Consider the following 23,590-nt stretch of genomic DNA (forward strand, 5'->3'; position numbering starts at 1 on the left):
CAAGACAGACGCTGTTTGAGCCGCCCCTGACCTGGAGAACAGACACTCGGTTGTTGTTGCACGCCGTTGTTGCAATTTTGAAATGATTTTCATAAAATTCGACACACAAGTGGGTACTGATATAACGAAATGATTCATTGTGATGAAGCTTTTTTTTAAACGGGTGTACTGCCGTTCTAAGCAAGATTGTCCCATGTGGAAAAACGTGCAAACGAGAAAAACGCGATTTAAATATCAGCTATATTTCCAATTTTTCTCTAAAACTAAAAATTCACCGACAGTTTTTTCGTAGTGAACAGTTCAAGTTAATCATTTTACAATGTTTTCTGCCAAAAAAATACATTTCCTACAAAAAAAAAACAGCAATTTAGAGCCAAAAATGCTCCGTGTGACACTTTTGCGTAGAATCAGAACGCATGCCGATGCTAGTTCTACGAAAAACTGTCACACGGCTTCAATTTTTCTATCATTTTAAAAGCTTGCGTAAGTTTTTTTCCCAAAAACTCATGCTAAACCGTAATTTGAGAAATCCTTTCCTCTTTGTTTATAAAAATGTATAGTTGGATGGATCCTGTAAGTAGTGCCTACCGAAAAGTGTTTAGTGAAAATTTCTCTGAATAAAACACTCAAGGCTTCTCGCTCCTCCTCTGCCCTCTATTTTAGTGTTCTTTTCAGTGAATAACATTAAATTCAACAGTTTGAACTCATCTTAAGACAATTTTTTGATAAAATTTGCATTTTTCATAGAATTTTCTCTAGTGTGACATTCTTGCGTAGAACTATCAACATAGAGACAACCACCTTGCTGAAAATTTCGTGTAAGTTCAGAACAAAGTATAGTTGTTTGTGTTTTTATTTGAAAGATAACATTAAAAGAGACCGTTTCCAGCAAAAAAGTGAAAATGACCCAAAAGTCACATGGGACATTCTTGCTTAGAACGGCAGTGTATCCCATAGAAACTAATTTTAAATTACAACAAACTCGATCAGATCTCAAGTGATTCTTACGAACTTTATAGAACAGGATGTTCAACAAAACCAAATGAACTGAAAATTATTTCAGACTTTGAAACAGCCAAGTTTCACACATAATCAATTTTTGTTTGTTGTTTTCATCGACTTTCATCCGGCGAGAAATAAAACAAATTACTTGCCAGTTGATCCAAACGTTTCGAGCGTCTTTTGGCCGTTCGCTCCTCTTCAGTGGACCCAATAAAATTTCGTCAAAATGTTCGACCACCCCAACCGGAACACTCAATTTGAAAAGCATGCCATTTCGGAAAATCGTGTGGATAATATTCACGTGATAACACAGATGAAGTGATAGTTCGGGTAGAAGTCCAGGCGAAACTTTAGAGGAGAATTAAATTACTTGATCACCATTTCTTGTTTTCATCATATTTTCAAGTGGAAATTACACCTCAGAACCCCGTTTTCGCTGTAAAATGCGTGTAAGCTAAGTGTGATGATTATAAACGACTTTTGCTAAACAAAAAACTTCATCGTTAAGGATAAATTTTTGACCGTTTTTTTTTCTTAAATTGCATAACCACAGGGGCTAAGGAACATGACTTTCACTTCAGTACTTTTTCGGCTGTAATGCATGCCACACTTCAACCTTGAACAAAATTGGTGGCCTCGGTCAATCATGGAGTAGCAACCATTGGCGATGTGGAATATGTTCTACTGAGCCACGCGTGTGATCGTGGGATTTTAAATACATAGCTTGTAATGATAATTTCATTAAAGGAAATTATTTTATATCAAGAAAGGTTTTGAAAGAGGGAGAAAAATACATGCATTAAAAATTGAGTTTTGTCGATAAAGCATTTCAGGTTCAACTATTTAAGGTGGATGTGAGCAGTCAATCAAGCTAAGCTAAGCTAAGTTAATGCATGCCACACTTCAACCTTTTTTCCTTAATTTGGAAACACTTAAGACTGATTCAAGGCTACATTTCTTTGAAATTCTTGCTTAAATTGTGGAGGTTGTGAAAAATCTTGCATTGGTGAAACTAGCCAATTTTTACACAAAAGATTAGAAAAGCATAAGAATGATGTAAAAAACAAAAAAAGTTGAAGGCACAGGACTTGCTCAACATAGTATAGAACGGTCATGCTTTCGATTTCACCAAAACACCAACATCTTAGAAAAAGGCTCGAAGTACAACACTTGAATTTGTGCAGAAATGATTCACATTAAAATAAGAGGAGACAACGACGTTGCTAACAAACAGAAGGATTCAATTAATTTTTAATCAGCCTACAACTTCATTTTACCCAAGATTAGAACACTGACAGATAAATGTAAACATCACATCAAAAACAAACAACAGACAACAAACAGTAGTTAGACGATCGATAGATTAAGTTAGTTAATTAATCTAGTAAAATGGAAAATGGAGCGAACATCCAAAAGTAGCTCGAAACGTTTGGAACAACTAGCAAGTTATTTGTTTTATTTCTCGCCGAAGAAAGGCGATGAAAACAATAAAAAATTCATCGCGGCGATTAAACCAGTTAATCAAATAATCAATTTTTGCAAAACCAGATACGGAGACGGATACTTTTTTGTATAAGCAATGTTAAATATTACGCAAATCCAACAAGTGAATTTAGTTAAATTTGACCTCATTCATTTGATAGATAAAACTGCACCCAAAGAATAGGTTGCCAAATTTCAATGCCAATTTGCTCCTTGCGCTTTTCTAAAAATGTGATTAAACGTGCATTTCGCCAAAAATGAAAAGATTTACTATGTCAGCATTGGCATAGATAGAGACTCGAGCTCACGAGCCAAATGATGCATTACCACAACATAAAACATTCAAGAGAAACAAGAAGAAAAAAATTCAGGAATGTTTATCTTATTGGACGATTTCTCCCAGATACCAGAAAATGGAAAATAATGCCTACGGACGAGTCGGAATCGATCTAAAAAAAAAATTCTCAACTTGTCTTGCCAGTTGCACCACTTTGTCATGTGTTCTGCCTGGGTCAGTTGGTGAACGAGTGTTCCATTGGTCTAGGTCTGCCGGGGCTTCCTAGGTCTGTTCAAGTTCAAACATGCAGCGTGAGGAGTCGCCGACTAAAATGATTTTTAAAAGGCACACTGGTTAGTGTAAAATCAAAGTTCCCGAACCTATCTACCTACCAGAGGGTCCAGCGCCGATTGACCGACGCATAGGGCTGAGATAAAAGCTCTAACATTTTTCCAATCCTTTAACAAAATACAATACTGGTTCAAAAATAAATTGAATTGGAAATTGTAAAACAACTGTAAGTAAAAAGTAAATTAGAAGGGTAAAAAAAACTACAGGGAAAAATAAAGGTGTTGTGGCATTCTAGGAAATGCTACATTCTGGATAGAAAGAATTCTAAGAAATGGTCCATTTTTGGGAAAAAAAATTGGGAGATGGTCTAATCTGGGGGAAAGAATTCTGGGAACTATTCCATTCTGGGGAAAAAAAATCTGGTAAATGGTGCATTCTGACAAAAAAAAAAAGCTAAGGAATGGTTCATTTTGGGGTTTGATTTCGTATTTGTAATTTTGGCGAAAATTGTCTTGTGATGGAAATGGGAAAGACGTGAAAATGTTTCTTGGTTTGTTTCTTTCAGGCGTACGCAATGCGGTTTCGATGGCAGGGCTAATCCAACAAACGTTTGGGGTATTTTTGTCACTTAGTCGTCATTGTTGTTCCAAACTCGGTGTTATTTGTCATTCAGTTTAAATTACATATTTTCTGAATTTCAACTCTGATTTCTGGATATTAAAATTAATTTTTGATTGATGTTTCTGATTCAATTCAAAACAGATTTTAGTTCTGAAACGGTTCATCATGTTCACATAGTTCAATATTATCATCTTTTTATCTCAACTCAATCAATCTTTCAGGGCTTGCAAAGACTGCCGCTGGGGCAACCCGGCCGATTGCTTCCATCCACAGTGCATCACGGCCGACGGGATGGAACGAGGTGTGGTATCTCTGAACCGCAAGATTCCTGGCCCAACGATTGCCGTCTGTAAGGGGGACATCGTGGTGGTGGATCTGGCCAACATGATGGAAGGTTCGGCAGCTTCCATTCACTGGCACGGTCTCCATCAGATGCAAACGCCCTGGATGGATGGAGTCCCGATGGTAACTCAGTGTCCGATTCCCTACGGAACCACCTTTCGGTACGTCTTCAATGCCAGTGAGCCCGGATCTCAGTTTTATCATTCCCATGCCGGGCACCAGAAAGCCAACGGCCATTTCGGTTCGTTGATAGTGCGGAACTCCGAGGACATCAATAGGGAGCTGTATGATTATGATTTAACCGAGCACATAATTCTCATCGCTGATTGGCTGCTGGATTTGGCGGAAAAGTTCGTTCCCGGAGTGCAGAGCAGCACCATTCAGATGGATTCGATTCTAATCAATGGACGCGGAAGACATTTCGATGTACGAACTACCGAAATTGTGTATAGGATCTACACAGATCATTGAAAATGTTTATTCATGAGTTTCGTTATTAATTTCCTTTCGCAGGAAGAAGAACTGGAGTGGCAACATTCGCCTCTTGCCGTTTATCGTGTGGAACAAGGAAAACGATACCGTTTCCGGATGATCAGCAGCGGCAGTCAGTTTTGTCCCTTCCAGCTACAGGTGTGTAGAATTTACCAACATTAACGATTTCGTTCAGCATAAAATCTTCGTTCTTCTTCATCTTAATACTGAATAGTTACATATCATTATTTTCTTTCAAGAAAAAACTATTTATTAGAATCCCTAGCTTAAGAAGAAAATATCGGTGCTCCTGAAGGTCTAATCAAGATACAAAATTGTGTTGATTTATCTCTACTCGTTGTTGATTTTCATTCTTAGTTTATTTCAATTCTTCTTCAGTTTAAGTATCGCCATATTAGTTTTCAAATAACTGAATTGAATTATATCTCTGTTAACGGTGCGGGAGTACCATATTTTGAAAATTGAGATTTATGCATTCAATTTGCTGCCATTCCTGGCGCTGTATCTACTAGGACATTGTATTGCAGTTTGTTCTACCTCCTAACTAATGGCGCAATAGACCCGGTCATGCGTCACCATCATCAGACAGACACTGAAAGAACGGAAGAGAGAGAGAGAGAGAGATAGAGCAAGTGAAAGAGAGCATTCAATAAATTATCTTGTTTCCAGATCGAGCACCACCGGATGCAAATTATTTCCACCGACGGAGGCGCCGTTCAACCGGTCACAGTCGATACCCTGATATCGACCTCCGGTGAACGATACGATTTTGTCCTGGCCGCGGACCAAAAACCCGGTAGGTATCATCGGTGATATCCAAGCACACACACACACAAATACATTCGCGGATTTTCTCGCGCGCATTACAATCTCTGAGTTCTACAGTGATTGAAGAAATTTTAAATACAGTACCGATACAAAATGGGGAAAAAAGTGTATAAACCGCGAAGAAATTAAATATCTCCTCTCCTACATAAACTAAATCTATGAAAATATACTTTTCTTTTGTAAAAATGTCCAGAAAATCGATTTGGACAAGAAAATTTTGAACAAAAACAAACTTATCATGTGTGATTTTTTTCGAGGAACCGAATGAAGACTACTTGAGCTACCACACGCTTCGAAAAATGAAGTAATGGCTGATTTTACCCTCAATTCCCCTATAATTTTCAATTAGTTCAGAAAAAAGTAAGTTCGGATTTGAAAATTTGGAACCAAAGAAGACCTATCTTTTGTGATTTTTTCCGACAAAACGAATGAAGTCTGTATGAGCCACCGCAGGCGTCGGAAAATGGAGTTATGGCTGTTTTAACCGCAGTTTCTCAATATATTTCAACTAATTCAGAGAAAAAGCTTTTTCGCACAGAAAAAAATTGGAACGAAAAATTATTGTGTTAAAGTTTCAGGAAGAGTAGGCGTTGGCCGAATCGGAGCGCACGTGTTTTTTTCTTCACGTCGCGAAAAATTTCAAAATTTTAATTTTAATTCGTGAAAAGTAAAGATAAACGTGGATAACCCGCAATAAAATAGTTCCAAATTCTACGGTGAAGTTAATACGGGATGTCCTTACCAGTTATATTCAAAAACCTTGAAATTTCAGGAGAAGAAAGTGGTGTCCAGAGAAACATACCCTCCAGCTTCAGAAAGCTTTTGAGTTTAAAATTTGCGTTCCGTGTTATCTCGTTGAGAATAATCTAAAGTCTAAAGTTTCAGAAAAAGTTAAAGGGTTCGATGATGAAGATACCTGAGAAAAAAAATGTGTCAAATGAGCAATTGGTTTTTTTTTTTTAAATATATCTTTATTAGTACCAATTCATCATTACATTTATATTACATTAATACATTAAATTAGGTGTTCAGTTCAATTATGAACTTTCAGAGCCCTATAGTTTAATAATCACTAAAATTTATTTATTCGACTTAAATTTGCTGAGCACAATCAAGCATCTTTATAAAGGAGAACATCCTGTAGTGAAAAAAAATATATATATATTTTAAACTAAAAACTAAAGCTATCCTAAAATTAAACTAATTGTAGAGAGAGCGAATCTCTGCGATGGAAGACTGCATCGATTTGCCTCTGAAGTTGGAGATGATTTTGTTGGCCATCTCTTCGATAGATTCAATGCCTGCAATCCGATGAAGATCTTCGGTGCTGTGCCAAGGTGGAAGCCGCAAAATCATTTTCAGAACCTTGTTCTGAATCCTCTGGATGGCTTTCTTCCTCGTCGCGCAGCAGCTAGACCAAATCGGAACTGCATACATTATCGCTGGTCGGAAGACTTGCTTGTAAATAAGCATCTTATTCTTCAGGCAAAGTCGGGATTTCCTGTTGATAAGAGAATAAAGAGATTTAGTGTATTTATTACATTTAGATTGAATATCTTCAATGTGATTCTTAAAAGAAAGATTCCGATCAAGTGTGAGTCCCAAGTACTTCACGTGATCAGACCATTCTAAAGAAACCCCATTAAAAGTTATGGAATGATTTTCATTAGGTTTTAAAAAATTTGCTCTTGGCTTATGGGGAAATAAAATAAGTTGAGTTTTGGAAGCGTTAGGAGAAATTTTCCACATTTTCAAGTAATTCAAAAAGGAATTTAAATTTTGTTGCAATCTACTGCGTACCACCCGTAAATTTCGACCTTTGGCTGAAAGCAAAGTATCGTCAGCAAATAATCTTCTACCTTTTCCTTCTGGGACATCAGGAAGATCAGAAGTAAAAATATTGTATAAAATAGGCCCAAGTATACTACCCTGAGGGACACCAGCTCTAATGGGTATCCTTTCAGAGCATGAATTTTGATAGCTTACTTGCAAAGTTCGGCTAGTCAAATAATTTTGAATAATTTTGGTGAGATATACAGGAAAATCAAATCGAGCTAATTTAGCTACTAAACCTTTGTGCCAAACACTGTCAAAAGCTTTTTCAATATCAAGAAGAGCAACACCAGTTGAATAACCCTCAGATTTGCTAGCATTAATCATATTAGTTACACTCAAAAGTTGATGTGTAGTAGAATGTCCATGACGAAAACCAAATTGTTCATCAGGGAAAATAGAATTCTGATTAATGTGAATCATCATTCTATTCAAAATAACTCTCTCAAATAGTTTACTTAAAGAAGGAAGCAAACTAATTGGTCGGTAACTTGAAGGCTCTGAAGCACTTTTTCCAGGTTTCAAAATTGGAGTTACTTTGGCATTTTTCCATTTATTGGGAAAATAAGCCAAGTGAAAACATTTATTGAAGATTTTAACTAAAAAATTTAAAGTAATTTCAGGCAACTTTTTAATAAGAATATAGAAAATCCCAACTTCCCTTGGGGCTTTTATATTTTTAAATTTTTTGAAAATCAATTTAAGTTCATCAATATTTGTCTCACAAGAACTTTCAAACACAATTTGCTTAGAAAGAATATCATCAAATTCTAGGGAAATTTGAGCATCAATTGGACTTACAACGTTTAAATTAAAATCATGAGCAGACTCAAATTGTTGGGCTAATTTTTGAGCTTTTTCTGAATTAGTTAAAAGAAGTTTATCCCCATCTTTCAAAGTAGGAATTGGCTTCTGGGGCTTTTTTAGAATTTTAGTTAATTTCCAAAATGGCTTTGAGTAGGGTTTTATGTCCTCTACTGCTTTAGCAAAATTTTCATTACGAATGAAATTTAAACGCCGTTTGATCTCTTTTTGAAGGTCGCAATAAATTAATTTCAAATAAGGATCCCTAGTTCGTTGAAATTGGCGTCGACGAATGTTTTTCAGTCGTATCAAAAACTGAAGATCATCATCAATTAAAGGTTGATTAAATTTATGTTTAACTTTAGGTATTGAAGCGGCTCTAGCATTGACTATTGAAGTTGTCAAATTTTCTACAGCCAAATCAATATCTTCTATTGAATTCAATGGAACGTTTACATCTAAATTACGTTCAATAAAATTCATATATCGCTCCCAGTTAGCCTTTTGAAAATTAAAAGTTGATTTTAAAGGATTTTCAATGGGACTTTGGGATAAAGAAAATGTTACTGGAAGGTGGTCTGAATCGAGGTCCGCATGAGTAACTAATTGACTACAATGCTCGCCTAAATCCGTTAGAACCAAATCAATTGTGGAGGGATTTCTAATTGAAGAAAAACAAGTATGCCCATTAGGATATTCAACAGTATAATAACCTGCAGAGCAATCATTAAACAAACTATTCCCATTAGAATTTGATGAAATATTATTCCAAGATCGGTGTTTTGCATTAAAGTCACCAATAATAAAAAACTTAGCTTTATTCCTGGTGAGTTTTTGTAAATCTCCCTTCAAAAAATTTTTCTGTTCACCGCTGCATTGAAAAGGCAAGTATGCGGCAACAATTATAATTTTCCCCATAGAAGTTTCTAATTCAATACCAATTGTTTCTAAGACTTTTGTATTGAAAGAAGGAAGAAGTCTAAATTTGAGACGACTATTGATGACAATAGCTACACCCCCACCTTGTCGATCAAGTCGATCATTTCGTAAAATTTTAAAGAAAGCATTGCTTTTCAAGTTATTGTCTGGCTTAAAAAAAGTTTCAGTGATGGCAGCAATATGTATGTTTTGAGTTTTCAAAAATAAAAAGAGCTCGTCTTGGTTAGCCAGCAAAGATCTAGCGTTCCAATTCATAATATTTAAACATCTATTTGGATCCATGAGGGAATCGTAAAGTCATAATAATTTTGTTAGCATAATTGAAAGAAGTTTGGAAAGCTTCAAACATTGAATTTGCTTTCAACATAAGTTGCATCATTTCCATTAAATTTTGATGCAAAAATTTTAATTTTTCCTCAGTAATCTCACCCAAATCAACAAAATTGTTAGAATCAGAAGAGGAAGGAGAAGAAAAAGTATTTGAATTTCGGGGATTTTCCCAAGCCTTCGCATGAACGTTGAGACTTGGTTTTTTCCCATTTTTATAAGTTAAACCTGAAGAGGGCAACCCATTTTCAACCACCTCTGAGAACGATAAACAACGAGTCTGTGGCGCAGAATCAGCCCAGGTAACATTAAAATCACTTCGGGTATTACCCAGCCGTGATTCCAATGTAGGCCGAGGCTGACTGCGAACAGGCAGGTTGTTTGCCGGTCTGACGTGTGTAGACGAAAAAGAGGAAGGAGGAGAAGAAACTTTTCTGGAAACTTTGGGGTTTTTCCTAGAAGCAACAATTTTAGCCCTAACGGGACAATCTAGAGAATTCGAGGAATGATTACCTGCGCAATTCGCACACTTAAAAAATTCTGTTTTTGGCTTATCACCACCAAAAAGGCATTTAGATTTTTCATGATCGAATGAGCCGTAAAACATGCATCTGGCATTCATTCTACAATTTTTAGTGCCATGACAAAAAGCTTGACAACGACGACTTTGCGTAATATTTTGTAAAAAATTGGTATGGGATTTACGAAAAGGTTCAAATTTTACTCGACAATGAAACATAAGACGAGCCTTTTCCAAAATTTTCAAATTATTAACCTGATCCTTTTTAAAATGGATCAAATAAAGTTCAGGAGCAAAACCAACACTACTGGTATTATTCGTGTTGGTTCTTTTCCTCATTTGAATTACTTGAATTGGAGAAAAACCTAACAAAGAATTTAATTCATTTGTGATCTCATCCGGTGTCTGATCGCCGGTGAGACCACGAAGTACAACTTTAAAAGGACGATCACCTCTAGTGTCGTACGTAAAAAATTGGTGTTTTTTATTATTCAAATAATTTAAAAATTTTTGAAAATCATTAAAAGATTCCGCCAATATACGAGCAGTTCCCCTTCGACCGATCTGAAAAGAAATCTTCACATCCTTGACGGAAGTGACGATTTCTTTTCGAAAGGCATTGAAGTCAGGAATCGTGACCGTTATTGGTGGAATCTTTTCGTTTTTAAGAGTATAAGAAGAAGAAGAAGGTTTCTTAGTACTCTTATCAGAATTAAATATGAATATTTCCTCATCACCGATATTATGAAGGACATCGAATGAATTGGAAATTTCAACTTTTTTAGCAGATGGCCCTGGATTAGGTTCAGCAATCCGTTTTCTTCCGGCCCTTGAGCCGGCCGAAGACTTCCCCATGCTGGAAAGAAAAGAGAAAATATGAATAAAAGAAAATGAAAATAATGTTAGCACTGAAAAGTGCTGATTGAAATACAAGTAAGGAAAAAATAAATAATGTAAAATGTTCCTGCAGGTACACAGCAACGATACGATGCTCCGGCGTACGTGTTGACGGCTCAACGGTACAGATGGAAGTGAGCAATTGGTTAATGTCTGCGGTCGTGTGGAGAACCAGCTCGATAAAACCGGATTGGGTGAAATATTTATTTATTCATTTCCGAGAAGTATATGAAATTAGTTATTTATCTCAGAACACTAATTCTTATGGTGTAATTGAATTTTGGATGTGAATTTTTCGGTATCAGAGGTCGAAGCTCATAAAGAAAAATGATAGTTATATTTTTCGCTTTGGGAAAATTGTGATTAAAATGCTAAACTTTGTGATTGCTGCGATCTTTTCAATTTGTTTGGAGGAAAGTGCAATCAAGTGGGTTGCTGAAATCTACCTAAGAGCAAGTTCACTGGTGTTGGGAAAAAATGGTAGAAATATTGACATTTTGAAAATTTTACAATGCAAAAATGTTTTCAAGATCTTGGGGCTTTGTATTTTTTGCAACACTGTTTCTATTTCAGCCGTATGTGATAGAAATATTGCTATTTTTGCATCACAGCATGCGGAAATACAACACGTGTTGTAAAAAAACTAGAAGGCCACAGATATTGAACATGTTTTAACATGGCAAAATTTTCAAGAAAGAAAATATAAGTATAGATTTCTTAAGTCATTCTATTTATTACACAAATCCTTCAAAATACTTAGAGCAAGTTCACTGGTGTTGGGAAAAAGTGGTAGAAATTTTTTCACTTTTAGCACATTTTGAAAATTTCGCCATGCCTTCAAGTTTTTTTGCAACACGTGTTGTAGTTTCGCAGGCTGTGATGCAAAAATAGCAATATTTCTATCACATAGGCTGAAATAGAAACAGTGCTGTAAAAAAATACAACGCCCAAAGATCTTGAAAACATTTTTGTATGGTAAAATTTTCAAAATGTTAAAATTTCTACCACATTTTCCCAACACCAGTGAACTTGCTCTTTGGTTTTGTGATTTCTGTGTACAAAATAAATCATTTCCAGCCCCTCTAGAAGAACCCAAGTGATTGGCGAAAAAGTTGAATAACGCATTTGTTTTGAGGCGAAGGCAAAATTCGTAATTTTGTTAATAAATCCAATGTATGCTTTATTACAAAATTCCTACAAATATGCAGAGACAATTAATTTAAGGAAATATCAAGAGAATGTTGCGCTTACGTTTAGTGAATTCGTGCCTCGCAAGGCCTCGCAACGATTTTGATACTCTGGCTAGAGCTGATGATTTACTTGGGACCTGTGGCGTTAATGATATAATTTGAGGTTAGCTTTAGGATGGAGTGTTGTTTCCTGATCACCTTACCGTAATATGAACTAACAATCAGAGTTCTGATAAAATAAATCCTTCGATTGTGCATAAATGCGACTTGTGTCGTGTAGCTATTAAAAAGTAACTAATTAGATATGATACGACAATTGAATTCACGTATTCATAACCTACTCACTGATACGCGGGAATGAGTTTAGCGAGGAGTTGTTTAGCTGAACTAGTACAGCTCTTTTTGCCACCTCTGATAACTGATAACAACGTTAAATAATATTATAAAGAACACTTTATCTGAGCACACGCGCTTCGACTTTCGGCCAATCAGATCTTCCTTCTAGCTCCGTCACTCCTCCAAACGCCCTGTCGTCTTGTCGGGCTTGACAGAAGCGAGTGACGAGCTCCCGGACTTGGCTTTGACGTTTCGGGAACTAAGGGCAAGGGGCTCGTTGATTTGGTTGGCGTTATCAACAGTCCCCCCCGTAGTGTACGGGAGACGTAGATTCTCGCGTACTCTATCCGTGTCGCCAACATCTAAAACAGCGAGCTTTGCTACCGGGCGTTCGTAAATTCCGCTTATTAGGATATATTGACACTTCTACACGAACACCACCTTGACAGGAGGCCTCAGCCCTAACCTCAAACCATGGGAGAACAGAATTGATTTTTGAGAAGGGCGCACGATAAATGCGATTTTCCGGTACTAATATCGACAAATTCGCCCTGTGTAAAAGTGATACATAGATGTTCGTGTTTTGATTTTTTTGGGTGTTCAGGGCTGCCAAGTGCATTGATATTTGGAAAACGATGATTATGCAATTAAAAGCATTGTTATTTAAAAACCTTTTCATGAGTACTGAGTACTGAGTACGAATAATGTGGATATGTTTAAAATAGTCAGAGCATGCAGGCTATTATTTTCAAATTCAACATAGACGGGGCTTTCACTAGTTTGCATCAGTGAATGATTTTGCATTCGTTTAGAAGTTAGAAACAACTCTTTTTTAATCTACCAAGCAGTACATTAAAATATATTTCAGATATTTTTAATTCACCTTGAAAATTCATTAGCAAAAGATAGCTTATCTTCATCCATTTAGGGACGCCCCGTAATGAATTCAAACGTTTAGCTGTTGACAGTTAAAAAAAATTTAATCAATTCAGAAATACTATAATTAGTTTAAAACAAGCAAATACTGATTTCAGTAACGCACCTAGCATCACTGGTGAGGCCGCCAGCAAACCAAAATTTGAGGTTATGGCTGAGGCCAATTTTTCGTCCGTATATACCCTTATAGTCTGCACCACTGCTTTCCGAGTTCTTCCATCCGGTGACGCTATCGTCCTTATAACTCGGCCCTTCGGCCAACAGTTTCTGGGAAGATTAGGATCTACGATGACAGTTATGTCCCCCACTTCAATTGGTTTGACTTCAGAGAACCATTTTGAACGGCGAGTGAGTGTAGGTAGGTAGTCATGTACCCACATTTTCCAGAACACGTTAGCCATGAGCTGTGATAGCTGCCATCCTTTCTTCAACGCCAGGGCGCTGTCGTCAAAGGGAACAAATGGTTTCAATCCATTTGAGGATCCTAAAATAAAGTGGTTAGGAGTAAGCACCGGTGAGCTATCATCATCAGTCGGCACGTAAGTAAGGGGCCTTGAATTTATCACGTTTTCGATCTCGATGAGCATATTTTCGAGGATCTCTTCGGTCGGGGCGTGATTTGGTTTGAGCTTGGCTAAGTTCGTTTTCACGCTTCTAACGAGCCTTTCCCAGGCTCCCCCCATGTGGGGAGAGGCTGGTGGATTGAAGGACCACTGCGTCTCCGATGTTACAAATTCTTCCATAAGTCTGTCTTGGTTATCATTTTCTAGAGTGCGTTTTAACTCCTTATCGGCTCCGATGAAATTTGTCCCTCTATCGCTGTAAATGGTTATAGGGACGCCACGCCTGCACATGATGTTGCGTATGGCTAAGATACAAGAATCAGTCGTCAATGAGCGTACTAGCTGAAGATGGACTGCTCGAATTGTCAGACAGGTAGCCAGAACGCCCCAGCGCTTTTCCTGTTTTCGACCGTTTTTAATAATCATTGGTCCGAAATAATCAATTCCTATATAAGAGAACGGTCGATTGAACGCTGCAAGACGACATAATGGTAGGTCGCTCATCAACGGTGGCTGTGGAGTAGCACTATCGTTTTTGCACATCTGACAATTTTTACGTACTGTTTTATAAAGCGCTTTCAAGCCTCCAATGTGATAGCGTTGGCGAAGCTCATTTACAACGGTTTGATGGTTTTGGTGATGGTAGCGTACATGAAAGTAGCGAACGATGAGGGTAGTGATATGATCACTTCTCGGAAGAATTATTGGATTGCTAACATCAAAGGATGCAAACTCGCAAGCTAAGGTTCGTCCACTTACTCGAAGTAACAAATTATCGTCCAGAAACGGGTTTAGTTTATGAAGCGGGCTATTTTTAGGAATATTACGTTCTAGGATACCAACCTTATGGTTGGATAGAATTTCGATCTCATGTTTATAGACTTCTTGAGCGTAACGGAATAAGTAGATTTCGGACCTTTGAAGCTCAGCTTTGGTAAGCGGCCCGGTGGTGCACGATGCACGAAGCTCCGCGTCGGTCAGGGGTCCGGTAGAGCTCTTCCTGTTCAGTCGACAGCTATTAAGATTTGAAATATATCTGAATATGAAGGATGTGCAACGGAGAAGTTTATTCCACGATGAGAATTTTTGTGTAGGAATAACGCTCTTGTCCGGGGACGCTGCATGGCACAGTAAATGCGCACGTAGCTCGATCTCTGTTTGCTCGATAGGTTCTTCAGGCAGCGGCCATTGGCTTGACGGAAGCCGAAGGAAGGGTGGTCCTTGGAACCATCTACATGTACTACTTAGGTCAGGATTTTTCTTCCATTTTGTTCCTTCATCTGCGACATTCAGTTTTGATGGTATCCAGTGCCATTCGGAGAGTTCAGATAATTCTAATATTTCGCTCACACGATGAGAAACGAATTGACTGTATCGTCTATGATCGGCTGACATCCAGCTAAGTACGTTTCTCGAGTCGGTCCAGAAGAAACGTTGATCTACTTTAAACGAAATATTTTCGCAAACGGTTTTGGCTAGTCTGGCTCCTATTAAGCTGGACTGTAGCTCAGATCTTGGAATGGATAGAAACTTGAGCGGGGATACTCTAGTCTTCGAGCAAGTAATCGTGCAGTCAATATTTCCATTCTTTTCGAATCTCAGATAGACAACGGCTGCCATACCGTTTTCACTGGCATCGACTAGAGTGTGCAGCTGAACGTTTGTGTCAGGGCTTAGCGATACTACAGCGCGATAGCATCTAGGAATTTTAAGTGTAGTTATTTGTGGAAGAACATTTAGCCATCGAGTCCATTTCTGAAACTGTTCGTCCCCGATGGGATCGTCCCATCCGATAGATGTTCTCCAAATCTCTTGTAGGAGGCACTTTAAAAACATCAAAAAGTGTCCGACCAGTCCTAATGGGTCGAAAATTAACATCAGCGTTCGTAGCACTTCACGTTTGGTTGGCTTTCGTCGTCCTTCGAGTAGGTCTTCGTCGAAACGGGGCGATATCTTGAACATGAAGGAGTCGTTTGCGGTATTCCACCACATTCCAAGCACTTTTTCTGTTGTAGCTGCTATTCCGATGTTCATGTTTTTCTCGTCGCAAGTTTCTGGTGGATTGAGTTGCTCTAGTGTTGTAACCACCTTGCGAGAGTTGGAGACAAAATTCCGCAATTCAAACCCAGCGGAGGCGTGAATAGATTTCACTTCACTTGCCAGGGATATGCCTTCTTCTACAGTTTCGGTACTAATTAGCATATCATCGACGTAGTGTTTCTCGATAATAGCGGACACGGCTGCCGGATGTGTCTGCTTAAACTGCTGAGCGTGAGTGTTTTTTACGTACTGCGCCGTACTAGGAGATGACCGAGCGCCGAACGTCATAACTTGCATAACATAGGTGCGTGGAGGGACACCTAGTTCATCACTCCAAAAGAAGCGCTGACAATGTTGGTCAGATTCGCGAATGAGTATCTGATGATACATTTCGCGAATGTCCCCGGATATTCCTACTTTAAATTCCCGAAATTTCAGGAGAACTGAGATAAGAGATGCGAGTTGATCCGGTCCTTTCAGTAGCATGGAGTTAAGCGAGATCCCATGCGAGGTGGCCGCGGCATCCCATACCAGCCTTGTTTTGTTCGGCTTGTTGGGATTGGTGACGGGGAAGATTGGAAGGTACCATGTTCTATCGCGTTTAACATTGAGTTCTTCCTGGGTAAGTTCTCGTGCATATCCTTTTTGAATATAATCATTCATAGTACGCTGCATAGTGCCATACAATGCTGGATCTTTAAGGAGTCTTTTTTCCAGGCAGTTCCATCGGTTCATCGCCATTTTTTTGCTGTCTGGAACACGAATTTCGCTGTATTTCCATAACAAACTTGCTTCGTAACGTCCATTTTTACGTTGAGTAGTATTGGAGAGTAACGTTAAGGCTTGTTGATCTTCCTGGGAACTGAATGGTTTATCCGGTTTGCAAATACCCATGCTTTCGATCGCAAAAAAATCCTTCATAGCGATGTGAAGGTTGCTGTCAGAAGAGGCGTTGCATGAGCATGCATGACAGGTGTGGTGATACATGTGGTGCGTTGGAGACGTTTCATCAGTACAGTTACCGTAAACTGTCCATCCTAGCCGCGTTTTTGATGCTATCGGATCTTGCAATTTTCCCTCGCGACTTTTCAGAGGGTTTCCGAGATGTGCATGTTCCAAACCGATGATCAATCTTGGACTAACGTTTTCGTACGAGTGCACTGGAACATTCCGAAGATGCTTGAAGCTTTTCCGCATTTGCTGCATGTTCAATGTTTGTGGGCGGACTTGTAAGGATTTCACCGTTCGAATATTTCCAATACGATATCTTTTCGCTGCGTCGTATTTTCCCGAAATTTCTAGATTAATTTTTCGAGACCTGTTCTCCATTCTCTGAGTGCCACTTGTCCATTTAAGGCACAACGGTTGCCGAGGGCCATCTAGTTCAAGCTCGTCTACCAGATTGTCCTCCAGGAGTGTTAGCTCCGAACCATCATCGATGAACGCGTAAGTGCTGACGGTTTTAGTTGGACCGTAGAGCATTATTGGAAGGATTCTGAATAGCACTTCATTACCTGGGCTCTGATTTATGTTGCAACTTCCTTCTACCACATTTGAGTCGTTTGTACTATGCGGCGGTCGTTTGGCTTTGTTGTTATGCAGAAGAGGATGGTGTAGATAGTTACATCCATTGACACCACACTGTTTCTGCTGCCGGCATGATCCATTATGTCGGTTAAGGCATTTACGACATAAGTTTTTCTGTTTGATGGCATCCCATCTTTGATTCAATCGAAGAGCTTTGAATTTCTGACAATTTTCCAGTGCTGAGCAATTTCCAGCGCATATCATGCATCCATGACTCTCTACACTATCCTGATGGTAAAGCACTGTCGCTACGGGTAGATCTTCTTCGGGATCTTCTTCCATTTCATGGAAGTTAACGTATCCTGCATTTTTCCGCGATTTCATGTTGGCAGGGTTGGCAAATATAACTGTGCTTGCGTCTTCAGCTAGAGAGTAGAGCCAGGTACTGTATTCCACTAAACTAGGGTTAGAATGAGCCCTGGCGTGTTGAGCCCATGCCAGTTGGAGTATAGAAGGCAGTTTATTTACGAGCTCGTAACGTAGCGATGCATCGAATGCGAAATCCGGAATTTCGCAAGCCTGTATTGTTGCGCATAAATTTTCTACGGTTATTGCAAATGATACAAACGTATCCAGCTTTTCGATGGTCGGTGACGGAAGGGAGCGGACTTTCATAATAATGGAGTGTATTATGGATTCGGGCTTCCCGAATAGCATCTTTAGTGTAGAAATCACACCAGAGACGTTGGTCGGATGAAGTAATCGGCTTCTCACTGCATCTAAGGCTTTTCCTGTCAGGCTTTTACGGAGTCGCAGCATATTTTCCTCATTGGAAAATCCACACATGTGAGTAGAAGAGTTAAATGTTGCCAGAAATAACGGCCAGTCCTCGGGATTACCACTGAATTCTGGGAGCTCCTTCGATACAGCTTGACGTGCACGGATTTGGCTCCTATTGAGAATACAAATGTCCTCGACCTCATTGTCCGTTTGTTGGTGGTTGGAGCGACTAGCACCTGCCAATGGCGTAGAACGTTGACCGGGTGCAAATTCCTTCGGTCTAGGCAGTACTTCGCGTCGTTCCCTTCGCAGTTGATTCGGCAAAACCAGTCCTTGTTCCATCGCTTTGCCTTTGGGTGCTACGTTTGATCTGAGATGCCTGAATGGTTGTGAGAGTTTTTCGTGGTGATGGGGCATGTTCTCCACTAGCTCTTCTGCTAGAGCGTTGTTGGATCCTAGAAGATCTGCTTTTTCCAACCACTTTTGAATATCGGATTCCCTATCTATTTCGCTGGTATCTATTTCGCTAGCCACGCTAGCAGCTTCACTTTCCAAATCTTCTAGGATGGCATATTTTTGCTCTAAATACTGCTCTTTTAGACGAGTCATTTCTTTCAATTTTTGTAGTCGAAGCTCCGTAACACGTCTGGATCCGCTAAGGCCACTTCCTCGACTTGTCTCCGACCGAGCGCTTTTAGGCTTCTCCTTTTTTTCGGATGCATTTCCAAATTCCTTGGCTGTGGTCTTTTGTTGAGCGGTAGCACCTTGATCACACCTTTCTGCATTCTGTGGATTCTTTTTGGCGATACATGCAGCACACGACCATGAAGGTTCATCCGCGACGTTAGAAGAGACCTCTGCGCACGTGAAGTGATACCAGGCTGAGCAGGAATCGCACATGACCATCCTGCTAGTGTCTCGCTCGTCACATGCCTTGCAGTGATGGTCGTTTCGTTTGCGAACGCGACGGACAGGATTCCTTTTTTGTTTGTGGACTGCCTTTTCCAAGATCTTCACGGATTTGTTCACTTTCTTAGGCTTCGGAACGGCGCCTGTTTGTTGTTTCGAACCTGAACTACCCGTTGGTGAAATAATTTTCTCCTCGACGATGTTGTTTTCTTCGGCCTTTTGTATGCTGTCCATGATTGTTAGGTCCGATCCGTTTGAGTCCACGCTAGCCATAAACGAATTTTGTAATGTTTTGAGGCGAAGGCAAAATTCGTAATTTTGTTAATAAATCCAATGTATGCTTTATTACAAAATTCCTACAAATATGCAGAGACAATTAATTTAAGGAAATATCAAGAGAATGTTGCGCTTACGTTTATTGAATTCGTGCCTCGCAAGGCCTCGCAACGATTTTGATACTCTGGCTAGAGCTGATGATTTACTTGGGACCTGTGGCGTTAATGATATAATTTGAGGTTAGCTTTAGGATGGAGTGTTGTTTCCTGATCACCTTACCGTAATATGAACTAACAATCAGAGTTCTGATAAAATAAATCCTTCGATTGTGCATAAATGCGACTTGTGTCGTGTAGCTATTAAAAAGTAACTAATTAGATATGATACGACAATTGAATTCACGTATTCATAACCTACTCACTGATACGCGGGAATGAGTTTAGCGAGGAGTTGTTTAGCTGAACTAGTACAGCTCTTTTTGCCACCTCTGATAACTGATAACAACGTTAAATAATATTATAAAGAACACTTTATCTGAGCACACGCGCTTCGACTTTCGGCCAATCAGATCTTCCTTCTAGCTCCGTCACTCCTCCAAACGCCCTGTCGTCTTGTCGGGCTTGACAGAAGCGAGTGACGAGCTCCCGGACTTGGCTTTGACGTTTCGGGAACTAAGGGCAAGGGGCTCGTTGAATTGGTTGGCGTTATCAACAGCATTGTTTCTTCATCAAGGAGCATTTTACTTGAACTTGTTGACTCGGGGCTTAAAGTCTGTTTCACATAGAATCTGGTGATAAAATAGATCATTTCTCCGCAAAGAAATAACGTACAACAAAAGTAAAAATGTCATTTTGTAGGGTTTTTATTACATTTTAAGGAAAAAAATACATAAAAATCATTCGTCAGCTTTTTGGATGAATTTTTTGTGATACCACCCATCATTTTCTGTACTGCTGGTAACCTCATTCGCCATCTTGTTCCACCACTTTTCCTTTTGAGCGGGTTTTTTCATGGTTCTGCCACATTTCTTCAGTTTGCTCTTAACTATTTCCCAATATTTCTCGATGGGACGAAAATCCGGACAGTTTGGTGGATTGACACTTTTATCAATAAAATCGATCTTTGTTCTCCTTATACCACTTAACGACATCCCAGCTGTAGTGGCAGCTTGCCAGGTCCGGCCAGAACTTCACCGGACCTTTGTGGGACCGAATTAATGGCAAAACCCTCTCCTGGAGACATTCTTCTTCGTAAACATTTCCATTCATTGTGTCCCCAGTGATGAAAATCTTAGTCATCTTCCCACAACTACAGATCCCTTGCCAAATCATCAACTTACGAGCCAATTTATCTTCGAAAACAAACTTGAATCTACCCGCAACATTCCCTTTACGCTTCGCAAGGAAAATTTGTTACCGGGTATTTGTCCAAAATCCATTTTGACGTAAGTTTCGTCGTCCATCACAAGGCGTCCGTTGTATTAGGTCAACACTTTTTCTTATCATAGTTTAGGCTTTTAGAAAAATTGTGTTTGAAAGAAATCGGCCGACGGGAACCACAGTTATTGATGAAAAACTATTGGCATCACAAATCGTCCAGTCATGTTTCTAAGCCCCTGTGGTTATGCAATTTTTTTAAATTGCCAAGCATTTTTCCGCCCTTAGATACTTCTTTCCGAACTATCAAGTGAATATCATCCAAACTCAAATATTAGAAAAACATCAAAAATTGCAATCGAGCGCAACAACAATGATTCAAACCGGTCATTATTTGACAAAACGGCATGCATTTTACATTGAGTGTCCTGGTCGGACATTTAGTCGCCTCATTAAAACAGTGATGAATATCACCCTGAAAAAAGTTAGCCAATTTTTGAAGCTTAATAACTTTTTTATCTTAACTTTAATTGAAATAAAACCTTCGGATGAAATATTTGCCATAATTTAGGCTTTAAGAAAATCCGTTTTTAAAAGAAATCGGTCGAAGGAGACAAAAGTTATTGATGAAAGACTGGTTTTTCATGTTCCTCTCGAACAAAATGTCTCAAAATCCCATACAAACTTCAGGCTCGTTGAGTGACCCCTTCCCGTGGTCCGATCTGGCCCAAATTTGGCATGAGATCTTGTACTAGGCCCAGGATCAATTTTAGCCTGCAGCGTATAACTTTTTCAAAAGTCGGGTCATTTGGGGCAGTCTAATGTTCATGCCTGTCCATGGAGTGGAGGGTAGGGATTGTGTTATGCTACATAGATTTACGTTATACATTTTGTCAGTAGTTAGCAGTATCGTAAACTGGAATCAACTACCCAACTCTATCAAGAATTTCACAAACAGAAGAGTATATTGGAAAATCTAAACAGTTTAAGTTTGAATATTTGTGCATTAATAAATAGGTACACTTTCAGAAATACAGTAACCGGCACAAATGGAAATCCACTTATCGTTTGAGTGTTAGAATGCCAATATTTTCAGTTTCTCAAATCTTTTAAAAATTTCGATAAGTTCGCGAGAAAACCTGATAATTTCAAAATCATTTATTTTTTCAACTCAGTGACAATCAGTTTACTGAATTGCATATTTTACGGGTATGACATAAAAAAAAATCCACTTTATGCTTTATTTGATAAAAATGATGAACACAAATGATGAAAACAAATTGCCTTTAATGGCCTTAATGATTTACTGACCACGCTTTGCATAGTTTTTTGTAAGGTTTTGGTGATATTTTGGGATTTGGGGGGCCAGACCCCAAACAGTAAAATAAATAGTGCCAGGTTAATGTGGTGATGGGATGTCTAGCTAGGTCGGGGGTGACATTTTTTATGCGGATCACCGGCAATGTGACTGCTGATGATGAAATAGACATTTTGATCAAAAACCTGGAAGAATCCATGCTTAAAGGGATAGCGGGACAAATACATTATTTTGAAAAATAATAACTCGAACCTAAAAGCGTTGAAAACAGCAGCTTTCTTTTGTTCTACATGGCCCAAACCATTTGTGTGGCCATCCCTAGCACTAAAATGTATTCTATCGAGAGGTTGTGTACGTTTTTGAACAAAAATGTAAACAACAATTATGTTTAGATTAAAAAAAAGAGCTATTTTACTGTTTTGGGATCTGGCTGGACTCCCCCAACCCACGAAAAATCACAAAAAAGTTTTATTTTCCATTTTTCTCAGGGATTTTAAACCAAGTCTGTAGGGGTATTTATAAAGAGAACTCCAACTGGGAAACTATAAGCACCATTAATCGGGGCACGATGTGGCACGTTTTCTGCCGTAATATCTAGCAGCGAATTCAACTCAATTGTAGAGCTACAGCTTGACTAAATAGTTTAATTTTTCATAAGTTTTTAAAACTATGACGATTCGAATAAGTGCTTCAGGTCATAAGGACCCGAACAGCTTTGGAAGGATAATTATAAAGAAAACGAATCCGAGATGCGATGAAACACTGAATTCATTTATCTCTGAAGTTATCAGCCATCTCTTCAATTGATTTAATGTCTGCGATCCGATTGAGGTCTTCGTTGCTGAGCCAAAGGGAAACCGCAGAATCGTTTTAAGAACCGTATTCTGAATCGTATTGATGATCTATGGTTATTAAACGCAATGCATATGCTCCAGGTTTTTGAGACATAAATACTACCGAAAAACTGCATCTGCTTAGAAGCCTGAGCCTGAGCATTGAAGCCATATAATTTCAAAAAAATAAAGTCTGCTTCATTTAATATTGGAACAAATTCTTTTGCTCATTGTGGCGCTCCTAGTGGACGGATTTGGAAACTTTTTTCACCCACCTGTCGGGAAATTCATTACCTTTCACCATGTATTTATGTCATAACACCAAACGATAGCATTTTGTAAACAATCGCCATGGAAGCCGAACGGAGAGATCAAATTGTGCACAGTTTTCTTGAAAATCCATTGTTGTCGGCATCGAAGCTAGCTAAACAGCTTAAAATGCCCAGAAATACCGTATGGCGTGTTATCAAGCAGTACAAGGAAACATTGACGACGGCTCGGAAGCCGCATTCGAAGCGTCGGAGTGGAACTGTCGACCGGAAACTGCGTGGGAAAGTCATCAAGGCCGTCAAGAGGAATCCCAATCTTTCAGACCGCGATTTGGCCAATAAGTTCCAGGCCGCTCACAGTACGGTGCGACGAATTCGTCTCCGGGAAGGAATAAGGTCATTCCGAGCCAGCAAACAGCCAAATCGGACGCTGAAGCAGAACAATGTGCCCAGAATCCGTGCTCGAAAGCTGTACGACCAAGTGCTGACCAAGTTCGACGGATGTATTCTGATGGACGATGAGACCTACGTGAAGGCGGACTTTGGGCAAATCCCAGGTCAAAAATTTTATTTGGCGACGGC

General features: G+C 39.1%; 1 protein-coding gene across 1 annotated transcript in view; it reads left to right on the top strand.

Annotated features, from left to right (window-relative positions):
- The window catches only part of LOC129742119 (uncharacterized), a 60,052-nt gene that overhangs the window by 13,535 nt on the left and 22,927 nt on the right, over positions 1–23,590 (top strand). The window contains exons 3-5 of the mRNA XM_055733965.1: positions 3,895–4,441; positions 4,529–4,645; positions 5,177–5,303. Coding sequence (XP_055589940.1) covers positions 3,895–4,441; positions 4,529–4,645; positions 5,177–5,303 — 791 coding nt within the window. The remainder of the gene's footprint in view (positions 1–3,894; positions 4,442–4,528; positions 4,646–5,176; positions 5,304–23,590) is intronic.

This window comes from Uranotaenia lowii, chromosome 2, assembly GCF_029784155.1.
Source record: "Uranotaenia lowii strain MFRU-FL chromosome 2, ASM2978415v1, whole genome shotgun sequence".
Lineage (NCBI taxonomy): Eukaryota > Metazoa > Arthropoda > Insecta > Diptera > Culicidae > Uranotaenia > Uranotaenia lowii.